The sequence below is a fragment of the Fomitiporia mediterranea genome (genome assembly GCF_000271605.1).
Source record: "Fomitiporia mediterranea MF3/22 unplaced genomic scaffold FOMMEscaffold_4, whole genome shotgun sequence".
NCBI classification, from domain to species: Eukaryota; Fungi; Basidiomycota; class Agaricomycetes; order Hymenochaetales; family Hymenochaetaceae; genus Fomitiporia; species Fomitiporia mediterranea.
This window is the reverse complement of record NW_006760389.1, coordinates 1,617,872-1,636,448: the sequence shown is the minus strand read 5'-3', so window position 1 is coordinate 1,636,448 and position 18,577 is coordinate 1,617,872. Positions and strand designations below refer to the sequence as shown.

General features: G+C 47.9%; 6 protein-coding genes across 6 annotated transcripts; 5 read left to right on the top strand and 1 right to left on the bottom strand.

Annotated features, from left to right (window-relative positions):
* Positions 1-449: 449 nt before the first annotated feature.
* FOMMEDRAFT_153974 (uncharacterized protein) lies at positions 450-1,322 on the top strand (the record flags this gene model as incomplete). Its single annotated transcript, XM_007264566.1, has 4 exons — positions 450-786; positions 848-944; positions 988-1,092; positions 1,163-1,322. 4 exons carry the CDS (start codon positions 450-452, stop codon positions 1,320-1,322), a joined length of 699 nt encoding a protein of 232 aa, XP_007264628.1.
* A 1,313-nt stretch (positions 1,323-2,635) lies between these two features.
* FOMMEDRAFT_139538 (uncharacterized protein) lies at positions 2,636-4,508 on the top strand. Its single transcript, XM_007264565.1, has 5 exons — positions 2,636-2,679; positions 2,740-2,995; positions 3,058-3,737; positions 3,788-4,443; positions 4,498-4,508. The coding sequence occupies exons 3-4, from the start codon at positions 3,610-3,612 to the stop codon at positions 3,942-3,944; spliced, it is 285 nt and encodes a 94-aa protein (XP_007264627.1). The 5' UTR covers positions 2,636-2,679; positions 2,740-2,995; positions 3,058-3,609; the 3' UTR covers positions 3,945-4,443; positions 4,498-4,508.
* A 2,177-nt stretch (positions 4,509-6,685) lies between these two features.
* FOMMEDRAFT_27143 (uncharacterized protein) lies at positions 6,686-10,273 on the top strand (the record flags this gene model as incomplete). The annotated part of the gene is made up of 9 exons (XM_007264564.1): positions 6,686-6,718; positions 6,794-6,859; positions 6,928-7,100; positions 7,393-8,464; positions 8,521-8,620; positions 8,657-8,762; positions 8,849-8,860; positions 8,997-10,184; positions 10,231-10,273. 9 exons carry the CDS (start codon positions 6,686-6,688, stop codon positions 10,271-10,273), a joined length of 2,793 nt encoding a protein of 930 aa, XP_007264626.1.
* A 633-nt stretch (positions 10,274-10,906) lies between these two features.
* Positions 10,907-11,898, bottom strand: FOMMEDRAFT_27142 (uncharacterized protein; the record flags this gene model as incomplete). Its single annotated transcript, XM_007264563.1, has 3 exons — positions 10,907-11,077; positions 11,127-11,345; positions 11,806-11,898. The coding sequence occupies 3 exons, from the start codon at positions 11,896-11,898 to the stop codon at positions 10,907-10,909; spliced, it is 483 nt and encodes a 160-aa protein (XP_007264625.1).
* A 297-nt stretch (positions 11,899-12,195) lies between these two features.
* On the top strand, positions 12,196-15,888 carry FOMMEDRAFT_105022 (general substrate transporter). Its single transcript, XM_007264562.1, has 14 exons — positions 12,196-12,766; positions 13,099-13,179; positions 13,442-13,512; positions 13,629-13,683; positions 13,775-13,802; positions 13,877-13,911; positions 13,967-13,990; positions 14,064-14,139; positions 14,271-14,405; positions 14,473-14,545; positions 14,612-14,855; positions 14,933-15,032; positions 15,100-15,342; positions 15,418-15,888. Exons 1-14 carry the CDS (start codon positions 12,693-12,695, stop codon positions 15,781-15,783), a joined length of 1,605 nt encoding a protein of 534 aa, XP_007264624.1. The 5' UTR covers positions 12,196-12,692; the 3' UTR covers positions 15,784-15,888.
* Positions 15,889-16,389: 501 nt separating this feature from the next.
* FOMMEDRAFT_153968 (uncharacterized protein) lies at positions 16,390-18,486 on the top strand (the record flags this gene model as incomplete). Its single annotated transcript, XM_007264561.1, has 5 exons — positions 16,390-16,541; positions 16,626-16,678; positions 16,732-17,141; positions 17,212-17,322; positions 18,256-18,486. The coding sequence occupies 5 exons, from the start codon at positions 16,390-16,392 to the stop codon at positions 18,484-18,486; spliced, it is 957 nt and encodes a 318-aa protein (XP_007264623.1).
* Between the last annotated feature and the right edge of the window lie 91 nt (positions 18,487-18,577).

Here is an 18,577-nt window from a genome sequence, read left to right as displayed (position 1 = left end):
GCGCGATATCTCGGTCTGGCATCCCTGGACGGACACTGGTATAATTTACAGCCACCACCACTTGCGATTTACGAAGGGGACACTACGATACTTACGATCAAACTTTTCTAAAATTCAGAATTGCCTCCTCGATAAGTCCTCGTATGTTTTCGTGACATGCCAGATCACCAGTTGTCAGAGGTGAGCAATTGAACAACTACGCGTCTCGAGGCCCTGGAACGCGGTGCGCGTTAGCCATCCTCTATCGAAACACGTCCTTTTTTCCCTTTGGATTCTGTTGATAATCTTGCAGCTAACTATTTTGTGTCCCATTTGATTAAGCAGCTAGCGGTTCCCGATTGATCTTGGGATAGATAGTAGGACTGGGAAGCGTAGATGAACAGCAGCTACACACCTCGTTGCAAACATGCATCGTTCCCGTTCGATAGGTGGAATTAGATCCAACTATGATGACGTTTGAACACGTTACCCACTCGACGTATGTTGCGCCAAATGCCTGTTTTTTGAGTATTAGGACAACTTGGGTTTCCTCCCTTGGATTGCATCCTGCCGATCATCACTGGCTCGTGAAGATCCGGAGTTGCCAGACTGCTCCTCCTCCGTCATCCGACAAGATATCTTGCCGATCGCACGTGCATATTCTCTGGTTCCTAGTCGTTCTTGCTCTTCTCGAACGATGTGAGTATTTTGTCTCGGCGATACCACCGATTTGGAAAGTCTGGACAGTCGGAGTCTTTGCCTCCATATGCCGCATTTCGGGTTGGTGCGAGCATCAGAAGGACGGAAGTACGTATGAGGGCTAATTATACATCCGAACATTGCTCATTGTGTCGACATTTCCTCATAGCACACCGTCGTACAATGCGCCTTGGAACTTCGCCGCCGACTTCACAGCTGCTTATTGATAGTTTAGTGAACCTTCTTATTTCCGAAACACCGATGAAGTCGGTCGTCTGATGAAACGCTAAACCAATATTATCGCTCAAGCATCTCACACAAGCTATTCACGAATGTGTCATGTGGAGGTAGCCTTGTTATCTGCAGCCATATAACTGCATATCTATTGAAGCTCGTTCTAGATGACGAGCGAAAGTGACTTCGAGGGCATGGGGACCATTGAGCAGTGCACATCTGACTCTACCTTATCTTTGGTGTCTCACAGGCCCTTCAACGCCCCAGTTCGTTTGTTGGAGCTGAGGTCCCTTCCCGACGTTACGGCACGGCAAAAGACAAAATGTGCAGCGGTGTCACTTGGTCATTTGCGAGTCGTGTCCAGACACTGGGGTCTATTCCTGATACCCTACGAAGCATGCACTGAATAATGCAGCATTACAGTCGAATACGAATAAGGTTATTTGCAAGAACAGATGTGCTACTCTATTTTTTGTACTTTAGCTGGATATACTTGGTGGTCTTGTCCTGTTGGCATGCATGTAAGAACTCATGCAAAATACCAGCCGAACTGTGAAGCTACTGTCCCTGAACTACTCGACATAGAACAGAAAAGTTGTCTCAAGGGGCTCTGGTCTGCTTTCCATATTTACAGAGCTCGCGGTAACAGCATGGATCACGCGAAGACATGGACAGTTAGGGTGAGCGCACACTTGTTGCTGTGTCCATGGCATTCTCCATTGTATTTTACAGGGGCTTTTGATCCATGAAGTTTTGTAGTTTGGATCGTCAAGAATCTGTGTATGACAACTTGTAGGCACAATTCTGGCGCACAGACGCCGTATAAATTTCAAGAGGCCTGTATAGGAGGAGCATCATGCCTAATTCAGCGACTCGCGTTTTGCGAAGGTCGTGTTGTGTCTATTTGAAAGGCCATGAATCTGCTAGCCGGCGACATACACGAGTTTGATGATCCGGTAGTGATTGAATGCTTTATGGTAACCGAGCGCCAGCCCACGATCTTACGCTGCACGCGCCGCATCTTCTTTGAGCTTATCCAATACCTGGAATCGTGCCTTGTCGTCCATCATGCACGAGTAAACGGTGAGGTTCGTAATGCCAAAGAGATGGAAGAAATTGAACAAGCATCTGACCTTTGCACTCCGGCTCTGGCTTAACTCCTTGGCGCCAGTAGAGGCTCATTCCCGCTCTCCGACCGTATCGTCCGTTCACTCAGTGTAGGGGATCTCCATGTTTGTAATTCCTTCGTGAGTTGCTGATACGCCACTAATTCATTGCTCTCCGTTGGCGCTGATAGGCCGTGTGCGGGGCTGTGTATTCAACAATTCTCTTTACGACATTCCGTCCCAATACAGTATACAAACATAGGACGTGAAAATCATATGCGTCGCAGTACTCCGACGAACACACTCAAACAGAGTTTCGCATCATTTTTGGTGGTGTCGGGTACAGGCTCCGAACATCCGAGCCATTAAGGGAAATGCCGATGTAGATCAGGTGACATGGTACACCTCCGAAGAAGCCCGTCGGTAGCCGCTCCGAGTCTCCCGCGCGATTTGTTACTCCACTTTGCGGTGTTGGGAGCGACATTTACGCATTCGTCGCTAGGGTCGTGCACAGGAAGAGAGTTGCTGGTTGTGACGGCAGGCACCATATATTTTACGTGCTAGCCTTGGAACTTTGGATTTTGATGTGATCCGAGGCTTTTATCCTGCACAGGTCTCTATTTCTTTCTGATGTTCTCGGACTAGCATGGATTTTCCTTTTGTGAGCATTACTTTTGCTGCGTTACTTTTCTGGGAAAGATTGGATTGATTGTTTATGCAGAAAGCAGGTGGAATACGAGAAGAAAGGATTGACCGATGTGAACCAAATCTCCGTTTCAACTTTGCTAGATTCTCTTGCTACGTTTTGGTCTAGACGTATACTCAGAAGACACCAAAGAGCAAGAGAAGAAAAACATTGCGACGGAAGCAAAAAGGGGCCAAATGCAGCCTCAATGGAACAATGAAGCTCTCGACGATCATCTCGGAATCCAATGCACTGCTCTTGTGCGGTGGACAAATACATCTACAATGCAAAGGTAAATAATTGTTTTATTTTGAGCGGAAAGTACAGATCTGGTGTCAACCAAAGTTGGCCTAGCATGAACGAATCGAGTCGAAATGAATTGTAATGAGCGGATACAGGAAATGCAATAAGTATCGGCGATGTGGAGGCGACCTCCGACAGGGCTCACGAATAATAAGCCCTTCATGAATTGAATTGGCTCGGGTACGGGGAAGAAGGACTCATCTCAGCAGTCGAACAAAAAAAAGCGAAGTGGGAGAGCACGGGAACCAAGCCAATATAAGACGAAGGACGAAGGGGCGAAATGAAAAGCGAAATGAAAATTCCCGATGATGGCATGAGAATTGGATGGAACCTATTTGGGCGGAGAAACTCCGCCTCGAGATACGTGGAGGATCTTAGACTTAGTTTAGGTGAGTATGTTCCTTTCTTTGGTTGAGAGAAACGAAAGCTGCGGTGGCATTGTGAATGGTGGAGACAACTGATAGGACTAAACAAAGGTAAACATCGAAGTGATGGTTCTTCAAGAGGAGAAATCGCCTAGTCTTATCACTCAAGCGCTCACTTGACCAGTCAGGAATTAACAAGAATCCATTATTATTACGAACCGCCTGACTTAACCCACATATGGCCGCGGCTCCAACAAGCTCTCACTCCCAGCCGCTCATCCCATGGACTAGCACTCCGCAATTATTTGCGGTACAAGACAAGAGTACACGAGAATACGATGGTGCATCCAAGTTAGCAATATATAGGTAAATTAAAAAATCCGGCTCATCGGGAATCTATGTAAATTCCTGGCCAGCTCGCCCTTCTTCAACTTCGTGGTTCTCGGTGAACTCACGGAGAATAACTTGCTTATCTCATTATTACGAGTCCACGAAGGGCGCGTATACGAAACTCTGAAGCTGTTGCGTATGAATTTTACCTTTTCTTTCATTTTTACAGGGACACAGGTGTAATACCGGTCCTTCGCAACTCGTAAGGATTCTCGGAAGTTAATACTGGTGTACCTTCGAGGATGATACGTCGTTGCGGAAGGTAACGAGATGACTCGAATCAAAGCGAGAAGAAAGAAGACTGTCCGTACTTAGTATCTGGGAACCCGGATGCATACATACTGCATGAACCTTGTACTGCAGTGTGAAAAGGTGAGGCAAGGGCAAGTCAGGAGCGGGAGAAAGAAAGAACGGGAGGTCGGGAGAACGAGAAGGTGCTTCGAGAATCTGCACTAAGCCATCCTCGGGTGTCCTAAGGAGTAAAGGGATATGTGCATTTGAATTGAGCTGTAATACATGGATCATAGAAATCATTAGAAGCACGGGAAGCACAGGAAGTCATAATCACGAGGAAGTACTAGTCCTTAGGTCCTAGGCGCTCCTTATCCCTTATGTGCGAGTGAACAAGAAACCAAAGAATGCAAGACGAGTAGAAGAGTGTTATGTTGTTATGGTAAACTAGGTAAGAGCTCCTGGGAGGATAAGAGGACAAGTACACAGAAAGACAAACATATAGACATCACTAATATGCATGCTGATTGGCATGTGTACGTACACCTCATATGCACGATACCCGCGCTTCGACTCGTAGAGTCGTACAACACTTATAGACCACGAGTAACGCGTGAGTTTGCGAAAATTAAGTTCATACTTACTTGACTTCTTTCTTTCTTTCTCTACCCTAGCTGTTTACCCTACCCTGAGCTACCGAAGCGAAGTGACACACACAGATCTGTCTAGGAAGTCCGAACTCCGCCTTGATGATAGTAGTAGTATGACGGATAGAGGGTAGCATAGGTCCGCGAGCGCTTCTTGCACCATCTCTGTCTCGTTCGGCGATTATTGTTGTGGGATCTGATTTTCATTTCTAGTTTCGTTTAGTTGGAGGATGATGGGTGGGTGGAAGGTTGAGAACAGGTTCTTCTGTTTCTTGCACAGCAATGACAGCACTAGTTGCGATCAATCCTAGTACACAGAGTGTCAAAGCCCATCAAAGTATCATGGGTGATATGTGTTTTGTGATGCGGGGATGTAACATAAATAAATATTATAATAAAAGTTGTAAGTAACAAAAACTGCGTGCATATATGCCACCGACATCATGAACCGGCAGCATACATAGCTCCTCAACTCAAAAGATACAGGCGTAAAATACAACGTACTAAAAATAACTAAAAAAATAAGTACAGGCAGGCGAGTTAACGAATACGGAGCACTGGTCTGGATGGAGAGATCTAGACTGGAGGACATCGGCGAGAGTGCATAGGTCACGTTGGAGGGTGTACGATGATAGCACAGGAAAACTGATGAGGGTTCTGAGTGAGCACTGGACTCACTTGACTTGTAAGGGGGTACAAGCGCGCGAAGGTCTAGGGAAAAAACGAAGACTGGCTGGGAAGCGTGATGGGATGCTGGAGTCCTGGACCGGGGGACTTTGCGTTCATTTCGCCCATTTGGCTGGCGAAAGCGAGATACGGAATCCGTCGGATGGGTACCCATGAGACTTCTTTTGCATGAGTGCATCTTGTACCAACCTGACTCGGTCGGCAGAGTTGATTTGAGTTGGGTTGAGCGTGGTGGCTGAGAGTTGTATACAGTAATACAGTAATGAGAATAAGAACGTGCGTGCGTGCGTAGAGACGGAGACTGACGGACTGACGTCGGCGAAATCGCGCGGGGACACTTTACCTTGCTTGGTTGGCTGGCTTAGTGAAGTGAATACTGAATTACTGAATATTGGCTCAGTGGGCCGGATGATTTCAATGGAACTGGGCAGTGGGATCATTGGAAGGCGCCAGATGCGTGGACACCCGAGGCGGGTTCTCAATCTGCGTTGCGGATGATGATGATGATGGTCTTGTTCTTTGTACGAGGGGAAGAACCTTCGAGGTTCAAGACGGCTACTGGGAGTTATTCTTGTTTTTTTCTTACGCTCTTACGCGACTCGACTCTATCTGTACTATGGTTCGTTGGTTTCGGCTAACGGCCAACTGAGGAGGTTTGATGCGATTTGTGGATGAATTTATTTTTCCTTTCTTTCAAATTCTTGCTTGTGCGAGTAGCCCTGTAGTCCTGATGACCAGCTGCCTAGCGTAGAGCCCCACCTCGTTTCCTTCCTTCATTTTCGCGGTTTCCAACGTACATTTGTTTCTGTACGTGTTTCGAACCACTTCTACGTGCACGGGAAATTTGCAGTGCTCCAACACGCATGCATATATGCCATTGTACTTTTATTTGCTGAGTGCGAGGGAAAGAAACACAAAAAAGAAGAAATGCAAGGTGGGTGTATGCATGTGGATGATGTGCATGCAGTGCGAAGAGGGCGTTGTTGAGAGACAGAGATAGACAGAGAGAATTTATTATTATTTGAGATTGGGCACGTTGTGAATAACGAGAATAAGGCAGGATATGGTTAGTATGGACGAGTGCCGAGATGGAGAGAGGGAAATGAAAATCGAAGGCGATGGGGATATACACAGGAACAGGAAAGAGACGAAACGTGGGCGGCCAGCGTTTCCGGCTATTAGGTCCTTATTACATACGCAGTCCACTTGTGCCTACTAAACTCCTCCCGCCCACTGCCCCCCTCACTGCTCTCCTCCTAGTACTTTAGCTCCCCCTCCTCCCTTCCCTCTTTCCAGTCCTTGCCCCCGCCACGACTGCTGCGACGAACACACACGACTGGTTTCGACGCAGCGTCCGCCATGCCCTCCTCCATTCTCAACCTCAAGTTCAAGGTGAGCATTCTCTGCCCAGCCACCTGCTTTCCAGCTCCCGCGCGTGCTTGTGATTGGCTGACACACCGCATATAGGGCAACAAGTCCTTCGTCGCTTTCAGCAACCTCGGCGACAGCGACGCACTCACAAAGACATGGAAGGTCTGAATATAGCTCTCCCTATCTTATCCCGATGCACGTCACTCATGCACGGATGTATTTCTACGTAGGTGTGCACCAAGGTCGCGAGCTACCTCGAACAGGGTCAGCGACTCGAGAACCTCAGCTGGCGGCTCTGGCATCTCCAGACCGTCATTGTCGACACAGACAATGCTAAATCCAAGCGTGAATTCAAGAAGCTCTCCAAGAATATGGGCGACAAGCTCGACAAGGAGAAGGGCCGGTGCGTCTCTTTACTTTTAGCCACTCTCGTCATTTTTTCCTTGAAAGCGCATTTTTCGCGTGAATTTCAACCCTCAACCCACCCACATGCTAACTTGCTTACCTTTTTTCTCTCTCCTATGACGCCTGTTCGCCTCTGATCAAATCCTGTGCACGCGCTCATCACCGTGGGTGTTCGTCGCTATCGCTCTCGTCGTTCCGGTCACGTCGGCTCGTCTTCCTTTGCGCGTTGTATGCGGGCTTCTCTCCTTCGGCCGTCGGCTCCGGACCCGAATGACGATCATTGCCCGCAGCGCAATCGAGGAGCTCGAGGCGCCCGACTTCAAGCTCAACCAGGCTGCGGAGAAGCTGCGGCAGCGCGCGGAAGAAAGAGAGCGCTCACGATACGAGTCCGCGACACAAGGATCAGGCCGTCCGCTTAAGCGCATGCAATTTACCTTCGCGGTTGACCAGCCTGCTGGTTCCTTCCATGACGCACCTGGCCCGCTCAGCGGTGTCCGCAAGCCTGACTTGAAGCCAAGCAGCCAGTTCCGGGACACAGTCCACCGACGGCGTCCCGCGACACGCGCAAGTGCTGCGCATGCCGAGAATGATCAAGGGCAGAGCACGCATGCCCAGGACAAGGAATATGAAAAGGATCCCCCGAGCCTGACGGACCTTGGCCGCAAGCCTACTCCTCCGCCCGACTTCTCGCCTGACACGAATTCCTATGCACAATGGTCCCACGATAGTAATTCCGTTGCCGACAATAATCACTCGGCGACGATACGCTTCCCGACGCTCTTTACTTCGGACTTTGGTCCATCTGCGCTGCTGTTCACTCAGCCGTCGTTGGTCACTTCTTTGTCGTATGGCGAAGACGCAGCAACGGTGCGTGATCGTGAGGCCTTCCAGATTGCCCGCCCGACCATCGAGCTCCCTCTTGACGAAATCCTAAAGGAAATGTCGCGTGCTGAGTATGAACGTGAACCGCAGAGCCCCGACGAGTGGAGCAGCCCACAGTCGAACAGCGCAATCGACATTGATATGAAGAATGTTTTGGACACACAGGAGAATCTCCCGTCCACAATCCACCCTGCGCAAGTCTCCTCGAACACTGTTTCTACACCGACGCCCTCCGTAGGAGGACGCTCAGGCAAGCCTTCGTTGACCGTGCGCACCAGCTCCTCTCGTTCGAACCCTCTCAGTGCCAGCGTAACGAGTGCGACTGCCTCTACTTCTCGCAACTCAGACGGCTCCGGCTCAACCGCTCCGGGCGGCGTCAAGGCAGAATGTAGCAACTGCGGCGCAACGCACACTCCTCTCTGGCGCAGAGGCCTTAATGACGAGCTAAACTGCAACGCTTGCGGACTCTACTGCAAACTGGTTTGTTTCTTGCATTTTCTCGATATAATTATAAACTGATTTGTTTCGATTTACAGCACAAAAAGCCGCGCCCCAAGAGCATGCGCAACCAGCACGGAGAAGGTCGGCAGCAATCTGCACCGCGCAATGATAACTCGGACGCTATGGGCGAGCCCGGTAAACTCTGATTCGTCTTACTCATGTTCTGCAAAGTTCTAATCAATTGGTTTACAAAAATATCAGCTCAATGCTATAACTGCCATACTACGACCACGCCTCTCTGGCGTAAGGATGACGAAGGCAAGACGGTTTGCAATGCGTAAGTGCTTCTATCGCGCGGTTTTGAATGTGAAGTGACGACTGATTGCTGCTTTGTCTTCTTTACGACTTTCCTCGGGGAAATAGATGCGGACTCTAGTGAGTACCTGTTCTCCATTGACTTCGCTATACCACTTCTCGAATCATGGTTATGCTGTCGTCATGCACGTTTCTTCATCTCACGATCTGCGTGTTGTCTTCCAACTTTACTCATTACTCACCCCTTGCTTCGTAGCTTTAAACTTCACGGCTCATCCCGACCCATCTCCATGAAGTCCGACATCATCCGCAAGAGGTCTCGTCATGACGCACGTCGTGTAGGTTCTGGGGAGACACCCTCTGCCTCCCCAGGTGCTTCGCGCCGGCCTTCACCTTCGTCTGGTGGTTCGGGCGAGAGGCAATCTCCGACGCTTGCACCGGATAGCTCAACCGCCCAGCCAGCATATAGCTTCAGTCCAGAAGACTATGACTTCGCGAGCTCTGCTTCTGCGGGAGTGAACACGTCGGATTTCGGTACCGGTGGCATGGGCATAGGCACCGCCAGCATCTTCTCTTCTAATGGCCACTATGACACAAGCAACCTCATGTTTTCACAGCCGTCATTCCCTGGTCCATACCACCCTGATTACCTTCAGCGCCCGTTTATTTTTGGCGAAGATGGCAATGGGAACTATAATTCAAATGTGCAGCATGGCCAGGACGAAGAGGACCGGATGAGCAAGCGCCGACGCATGAGCATTGACTCCGCGAGTGAGCCACCGTCTTCAACGACATCTTATTCCTCCTACCCTACCGAGGCTTCATCTGCGACGACTGCGAGTCGGTCTTCTTTCGATTTCGGCCTCGGCTATGGTAGTGGCAGCGGAGCTTCGACGTTCGGGTACTCGTTCAGTTCGAGCTCAGGTGGAAGTCTTCGCGCGCAGGACGCGTATTGGCATCCGCCAATGATGCCGCAGCAGCCAGACAAGTCTCCAGCTTTCCCTGTGCATCCACCGATGCTTCCTTCCGAAGATACCTCTATGACAGTTTCAGGCGGCCACAAGGATTTCCCAATGGACTTCTTGCACCCACCGATGATGTCTAACAACATCAATGCCTCCGGAGGAAGAGAAGACGAACGGGATTTCCTTTCGAGCTATTTGCACCCACCTATGGTTGCTAATGGAGATGACTCGCCGATGTCGCAGCTCAGCGCGCTGCACCCGCCGATGAAGACGTCCCATGACAACTATTATTCGCAACACCAGAGACAGGACCAGCAACAGCATAATAGCTACCAGCAACACCAAGCTCAGCAGGCTTATCATCAGCGCCAGGCGGAACAACAACAACAACATGAGCAGAATGTCGCCCGCTCGTACCGACAGCAACTGAAGGATGAGCACGAGCAGCGGCAGCAACAGCGTTTCTACGAGCAATACGGGTCCGTTCATTAATCGTGTGCGGAGCGCTCTACTTATACTTACTAGGCTCTCGGGACTTGGTTCCTCACACTGGCGGCGGGACTACTGAAAGTGAGGGTGATTTGGTTGAGGATTATGTTCGCTTGATTGGATGCGCTTTGAGCTGAGCTCGGGCTGCTGAGATCGCGACTCCTCCCGATTGTCCGTGCTTGATGAAGATTCATCTTGCCTGGTGTACATGCCATGCATGTATTGCTGGTGCCTCTTCAAGACCTTTTCTCCCCTATTATCCAATTGGAAGTTCTTCAAGCTTTTTTTTTGTTTTTGTTTTCTTTATTCCATTTTTCGTTCTGGTTTATATCCTCCTTTTCCCTCTTAGCTCAATTGCGATGCTCTCATTATTTCTTTTTTCAGACATCTCCCTCATCTTTTCGTGCGTTGATTTCAGATTACATCCTTACTCACGCCCACATTTGAACAGTCCCCACATAGGATTCCCTTTTTTCTCTTGCGTGGCAAGTCGTCACGATTTCTCATTTCTGCTCTCAGCCATAACGACGTCATCGCCATAAACCACTTGCTCACCGGCACACTGCAATGTTAACGTAGACGGGCCTCTGCCTCTGCCCTTTGCTGACTTGTCTTTCTGTTTACGACATACCGTCTTGCTTCTATTGCTATCGCTCTTGCTTTGTCCGTCTTCTGTCCGTCTGTCGATGTAGCGTTGATCTTTCCTTTTTCTTCATTTTCCTTTCCCTTTCGTTTCGTTTTCTTCCCTCCATCGCGTTTTCTTTTTCGTTTCTCTGAAGCCCTCGTCCACTTCCCATGGCTGGAATTCCTTATCATCTGCATTGCTTTGCTTTCTCATTCGGAATCTCTTCACTATTTTTTCTTTACGACGCGCGCCTCTCCACTTTTAAATGAAGCACATGTTCACGCATGCATCAGATGTTCATATTCACTGCCGTCTCCTTTCTCTTCTTCCTTCGTCTTCCATCCGTCTTTTTACTTCCTGTCTTCGCCGTTGCTCCACATACTTCCCGTTTCTCTCGACAAAGTCCCAAACTCCGAATCAAACTCCCTTTCTTATCTTGTTTCCCGTCTCCCGTCTCCTGTCTCCGCTTTCTCTTCTCTCTTCTCCGACCTCTCCGTCTCTCCGTTCCCCCAAACCTCCGTCGTACCTATCTATACGATTACGTGTACACCCCAGCGAAGGGCTTCGCTTTTAAGCCCCACAAATGAATGTCATTTTTATTTTGTTTATTCATTCTCTATGTTTGGAATTTTTTTTGGAGTGGAATATTCACTTGACTCGTGACTGCGTAAAAAAATGTGTCGTCATAGTCGACTTGTCCTGACTCCTTTGTAAAAAGTACATTAAAATAACATTTCATTTTATTACCGTCCTTTTATCACAAGTAAGAAAATGCTTGGGTATTATAAGGAAATTATATCTGAACTTTTACAAGAAATTATTGAGATTTGAGGAACACGTAGTTGTGCTTCACCAATATGACAAAAGTAACATTTTATTATGTAACATAATAAATATTAAGTTTGGGAGCACGTGCTTTTGACGCGCTCGTGACACGTCTGATCCTTTGTTTCCTTCTGCCACTGATGTTCTATTCCCTCACCTACCAACTTCTCTGGACTCATTATCCGGGAGAAATCCTTCTCCTTACTCGGCCCGAGCGGAGCGTTGGAGATGAATCCCATGACCTGATTCGACATGTACAACTATAATCCGCTGCTCCGCTGTAACGCCTTTTTGTTGTGTAAAACATATGTTCCTATGTTCCGAGGAGCTGGACGGCTGGGGACGCTATCGGTGCAGAACGGAATACGGAATACAAAATACGGAATACGGAATGTAAGACACGGCGTTCGTGGGATGAGCGACTTTTCCTTTCAGTGATATGAAGAACGAATGACTTGGTGGATGGGTAGGTAGAGCGGACGGATTGGCGTTATAAAATTAAAAATAGGAACTATGCAGGCCAGGATGCCGTTTCTTAACATTGTGCTGGTCTGTTGGTGGCTCTGTCTTTCTGCCTCTCTTATCGTTGGACCTCGATCTCGACATAAATCGTCGTGACGGCAAGGTGAGTCGGAAGGTGCTTTCAGAGTTCACAAGGACAACAAAAAGGTTCTCCCGGTCTGCTGCATGTTTCCTGGAGCTTCGTGTTCCCGCGCCTAGGGTATTTATCTTCCTCTCATCTTCTCTTCGCTCGTTTGGGGGTAAACGCTTCTGGCCTACCTGGCTGTGGGGTCTGGCCGTTCCGACTGATTGAGCAGACAAACCGTCTATTAGCTGCTCCTTTCCCGTATTGCTCGTTTGTGCACACGCGAACGTTCAGGAGTCTCGTTCGGCTGGTCTCGTCTGATCTAGAGTGCTGGAGGTTACGGCTACTGCCTCGGCATCCTTGTGGAAATTTTTTGGTGTCCTGTACGACCGTATAATTGATATCGATCCCTCTCGAGGGAAGCCCTTGATACTTGCTGGTCTACTACTATAATCTGTGGACATGCCTATGCTAAAGTTGACTGGACGGCCGCTCATAGTGGCGATTAACCTTGTTGCCGGGCTCGCTATTTTCTTGTACGTCCTTCTCGTCATTCATTTCTTCAAATGTCCGTATCTCGTCCTGTTTGCTTTACACCATTTCACCGTTCCGAGTTCCCTGCTCCTTTCACTTTCATTCCTAATATTGCCTAGCATCGAAGTCCTCTTGTCCAAGTGACTGGTGAATGATGAACTGACCACGCGTTATTCATTTCCGAAAATATCACTCGACCACTTTATATGCCGGATTTGAATTGGATTGGGCTCATACCCGAATGCGTCGTATCTCTCGCTTGGGTTCTGGAATCTGCGTTATGGTGAATCCGGACGTCTGAACTCTGGTCTGGGGTATGCGGTGGCATGAATAGCTTCGGGTATGACCAGGGCATGATGTCGGGGGTGAATACCTCTCCGGACTATGTGGAAAGAATGAAAATTGGGCATTCGATGTGAGTATTTTCTTCCTAGACAACCTCTCCTAGTCCCCTGGGTCTCGGATTTCTCTTCGCACTTAATAACTTTGTTCTTCTCTATTTCTCATTGTGTTCCTCAACTTCTTCCTCTCATCTTCTTCATTTCTCCGTTTCATATTCATGTGTGCTTGTGCTACTGCCCCAGTTGGTGGTGCTCAATCTAACCAAACTCATTCTATTCTTCTGTGGAACCACCTCTTCTTGCTCGGAATTTCGTTTAATCTCCCAATTTATGCAGATATGAGGGTCCGTCGGAGGGATTCGTTGCCGTAATAACGGATCCTACGAAACAAGGCGGGATCGTCAGTAGTACGTATTTACTTTTATTTTACTTCTACTTCTTTCTCTCTTTTGTGCTCGAGAGAGAGAGAAGTATGTATGGGTAGCGAAATTCACGCTTCGGCTTTTGATTTGGACTTTTATAGTATATTATTTTGGAACGCTCATTGGTGCACTTTGGGCCGGTGCTGTGGGTGATAGGTACGTTGTTCCTCTCATTCTGAGATTTTTTGCCGAATAGAACTTGTTCGATTAATGACTTGTCGTCGTTTCTGTGCCTTTGCCGGAAAAGAATTGGCCGAATTAAGACGATGTTTATTGTACGTACCAGGGAAACCTACACGAGATGCATTGTAATTGACGACGATCAATTTTTCCTCTCCCGTGACAATAGGGTGGATTATGGATTCTGCTTGGAGCGTCATTACAGTACGTATGAAGATTGTTCATTAAACCGTATCTCATTGTTAATTTCTTGTTATAGAACGTCAGCTCAAAATACTGCTTGGTGAGCAAGCTCTCTACGGTATTCAATTTGTCCGTGAACCCCACATTAATATGTGGGTGCATTGCTACACTAGGATGTGCTGCGCACGGGTTATTAATGGTATTGGCACCGGATACCTCAATGTGATTGTTCCCGTTTGGAGTGCAGAGGTAAACCTTACATCTCTCTTCCCTCGTACATATAACTGTTCCACACGTAAAAATATACCTTATTGACTCCGATTTGTTGACTCTCTTTGTCTTCCATTTTCTTTTCATTAATTATTTTTACTTTTGATGAGGTTGCGAGCCATACGACTCGAGGCGCGGTGATCGCGTTTGAGTTCACGCTGAACATTCTTGGTGTTGTCATTGCGTATTGGCTTGAGTTTGGGCTTTCGTTCGTTGGAGATGGGCGGACGCAGATTCGGTGGAGGGTACGCGTCATGTTGTCGCTTCAGAATTTCGCGACGACTTACAAGATAATTTACTATGATATTCCAGCTGCCGATAGCCTTCCAGATCCTACCGATGCTGTTTTTCATGGTAGTAATCTGGATCATGCCCGAATCACCTCGTAAGGCGCCAAACTTCACAACTTCTTCCATCCAATGCCTTTTCTAATCGTAAATATCCATACTAGGCTGGCTGGCAAAAGTCGGACGTACGGATGAAGCACTCACGATTCTGGGTAACTTGCGTGCAAACGGAAACAAATCAGACCCAGTCGTCGAGAGTGAATTTGGTGATATTCTCGAGGTTGTACAGCTTGAGAAGGAGAATGCTGGCCGGAGCTCGTATTGGTCTATGTTCTGGGGCCTTGGATGGGGTGATTTGCATGTGGCGAGGAGGATCCAGTTGAGTGTTTGGTTGCAGATTGTTCAGGAGTGAGTAGATTTTTCTTTCTAATACACTGGTCGGATTGTATACAAGTGATTCTGATCTGATGATATTGATGTTGTAGGTGGGTCGGGATCGCGGCTGTTACTGTCTATGCTCCAACTATGTTCGCACAGGCTGGGTACAGCAGTAGGAAGTCTGAGTGGCTTTCCGGGGTCAATACGGTTCGTCCATCTCGTTTAATCCTTACGCTCCCCTCTCCACTCAATTCTTCAAACAAACGGAAAATAGATAACTTATTGCCTAAGTACACTCGTTGCCATTCTGACGATCGACCGATTTGGACGACGTTGGGGCCTCTGGGTGGGTGCAGTGGTGCAAGGCATAGCTATGTTCCTCGCTGGAGCATTTTCGAGATTGACAATTGAGCATCCGGAGATGAAGGCCCAGTTTGGTGCTGCGGGGGCATTTTTTATTTTCTTGTATACGTTCACGTTTGGAGCGACGTGGTTGACGATTCCGTGGGTCTATCCGGTACGTCGATTCCCCTTAGAGCGACTGAATAAGTTCAATAAATATATACTTACTTAATTTAATCATCTTCAACAGACTGAGACTTTCCCGCTCGAAGTCCGAGCAAAAGGCATGGCCTGGGGTGTCTTCGGTTGGAGCATCGGGAACGGGTGGCTTACGCTCCTCAATCCGGTGATGTTCTCGCGTATTGCGGAGAATACGCTACATGTCTTTGGCGCGGTGAATTTCCTGTCGATCCCAATGGTGTGGGCGTTTTATCCTGAGACGGCGAACCGGACGTTGGAGGAGGTGGATTTGTTGTTTGCGAGTGAGAGTCCGTTTGCGTGGGAGAATGAGAGGTGTTTTAGGGAGTTGAAGGAGAGTGGGATGAGGTTGAGTCACCATGCCGGTGTAAGTGGAGGAGACGTGATAGAGAAGGGCGAGGAGAAGAATGAAGTGTAGGTGTCAGCCTGAGTAGATGCTTGAGCTGTACAACTGTGTTTGTGTAGAACTTACCTTGGCATACTCATGAATGTAAATAGAATAATGGATGACCTTTCACGAATTATCTAGTTTGAGCTGTGATGTGGGGAGCAGGTGGCACAGGTGTTATTTGCCAACAGTACAGATTATGCGAAGAGTGCGATAGTTCGACAATGGACGTTCTTCGGATGAGAATAGAACATAATCCCTTGGGTTATGTAATTGATTGCTCTATCTGACATTCGGACAGGAGAGAAACAAGTGCTTTCACTATTAGTATTAGGCATCCGATCAATCCTTGAATGTAATACTAATTGGAGTTGAACTGCAGTATAGACATTTGTTCATTGTACAAAGAGATATCCCAGCGTCAATTTGACTTTCAAGTGGTTGCAGCTGCTATCCAATATGCCATCCAAAGAGGTTATTTGACAGCTATGCTTCAGGTATAAAGGTGCTATTTTTGGCGAACTTGGAAGAGCAGTTCACTGTTCAAGTCGACCCTCATTCCTCATTGTACTCTCAACTCTGTGCCGAGATAAATTAAGGACGTAGGGAAGAAAGACTTGACATAAGCATTTAGAAATGACGACCAACATTACCCATATCTTGATGTACCCAACCATCTTCAAGGACCGAGAGGGAACTAATGGAAATGGGAACACAGCTTCTTGTGGGGAGAAGGGATGTATGAAGGAGGTGCTTGAAGCTCTTGAAAGTGCTGACGGGTGGATTAGGTACATCAGTCTCTTTATTCCACTTTATGCTGTGTTTGTTTGTTGAAGAGACGAGAACTTCCGTTGATGGACATTGGAACATAGAGCGTACAATGGGAAGCAAGTAATGGACGACAAGTTCGGGTGCTGGGTGTTCGGTATGTTGCGATATACAACATTAATCTTTTTTCAATGCTAATTGGATTATCAGATTGGCAAAGCACATCGCACCGCGAGGCATTCCTAACTAAAGAAGCGCACGCACCTCTCCTCTCTTTACTTCGCAAACCAACGGAGTCTTCCAACTCTGAGCTCGGTGTCAACGACGCTGGGAAGGGGAAGTCGAGCTGTGTACGTTCCGTTCAAGTCGGATTGGACCCGCCTCATGCGCCGTTGGCTTTCGGAGCACCCGTTACGGAAATCGCTGTTAGCACGTTACGAGATAGCATCAATATGGATGCATACGAGGCGTTGATGAGACGCGTCGTAGATGTCATTGGACAAATGGAAGGAGTGCAAGGTGTTGGGTGGGGAAAGGTTATCAGTGACGCCAATGATAATTGTAACGATGATACGGGGAAGGTGCAATACGTCCTTGTAGTTGGTTGGGGATCCGCTGAGGTGAGTAGAACAGTATTCCTGGAAGTAACATTGCAGCGTCAGAGTTTATCACTTCACTTCTTATCAATAGGCTCGTGCTACTGCTGCCACAAAGCCGGACGTGTTAGAGCTGTACAAGGAGTCTGGTGGATTCGCTGAATATGAAACCAGGGTGTTCCAGTTGGAGAAACATGAGACCGAGGTCGGAATAATCCCCCAATAGTTTACTTTCTTGTACAGTCATGGTACAGCAAAAATGTTGCTAGCTCGCCGTATTAGAATTCCACATGGAAGCAGGAGTACTTGCTAAGTGCGAAACCATAGCATTCCAGTAAAAGAATCGCGAGAGCCAACTTTCGGAATAGTTAATCCAGAGAGGTTTGTTGAACACTCTTGTCTTTTGAACTAACAAGATGTTACAAGATGCAGTATCTGGACGTCGCTCTCAAATGAGGTCATCTCGAGTTATACGAGTCTTCTATGACCGCCCCTTGGCAAATCAATTTTGAGCACGTTCGTGAACTTTACGAGACGTGAGCTATGTGATGCGCTCGATCAATAGGTTCAAATGAACAACTCAACAATATATTAGCAAAATGACCTCGTCGTCCATGACACCTTCGTGGGTTAATATCGGTTGAACCGAGAGGTTATCATTGAGACAGTGATGATAAGTGCACGTCATCAACGGTGCCGAGTCTTCCTTCTCGCCTGGCAACGAGGTCGAAGTAGAGTTTGAGGTCCTGCCCGGATTTCGTGATCTGCTCTTCGGGCATGTATGGCGATAGCGCGGAAATGAAGAACTGTAAAACTTCTTTGTTACGGTGCCGGAACCGGGTTATGAGTCACTTTTTACTTTCTTGATAGTAGGTTCATGACGTCGTAAGACGCGCGGCAAGATGTAGTCGTGTAGAGCGCAGAATATTTTACACAGTGACACAAGCGCTGGCAGGTGAAAAGTATAACGATTACGCAGGGTATCTCCGAGCTAGCTTGAAAAGTGGTACTTTCGCGATCTGATGCAGGGCATCTCGTGAGCTCAGCCTCATGTTTTGTTGTTCCTGTCATGGATAGGCTTAGCTGCTTAGCCTCAGGTAAACTCTGGTTGGGGCAACTTTCATTCCTGATCCGACAGGCAGCTGCGTTTTCACTGCATATTGATTTGCAGCCGATTAAAATTCCCGCTCATCAATACCGCTCTCTCAACTGTGTTGAGAACGACGAGATGAGCCTTCTGCTGAATGGTCTTCTGGCCTTTACCACAGTCGAGCTGCATCGTGTTGTTCTGGAACCACGTTTTGTACCCGGTGCCAGTTTCGTTATCGATGGACATGCATCATTTGAATACCGAATGAAATGGGAGTGATCAGTGTGGTAAAGGTTCTAATTCTGGTGGAGTAGAAAAAGAAAATGGGAAAGACGGAATCGGAGAGGATAGGCGGCTTCCGAATATGGCG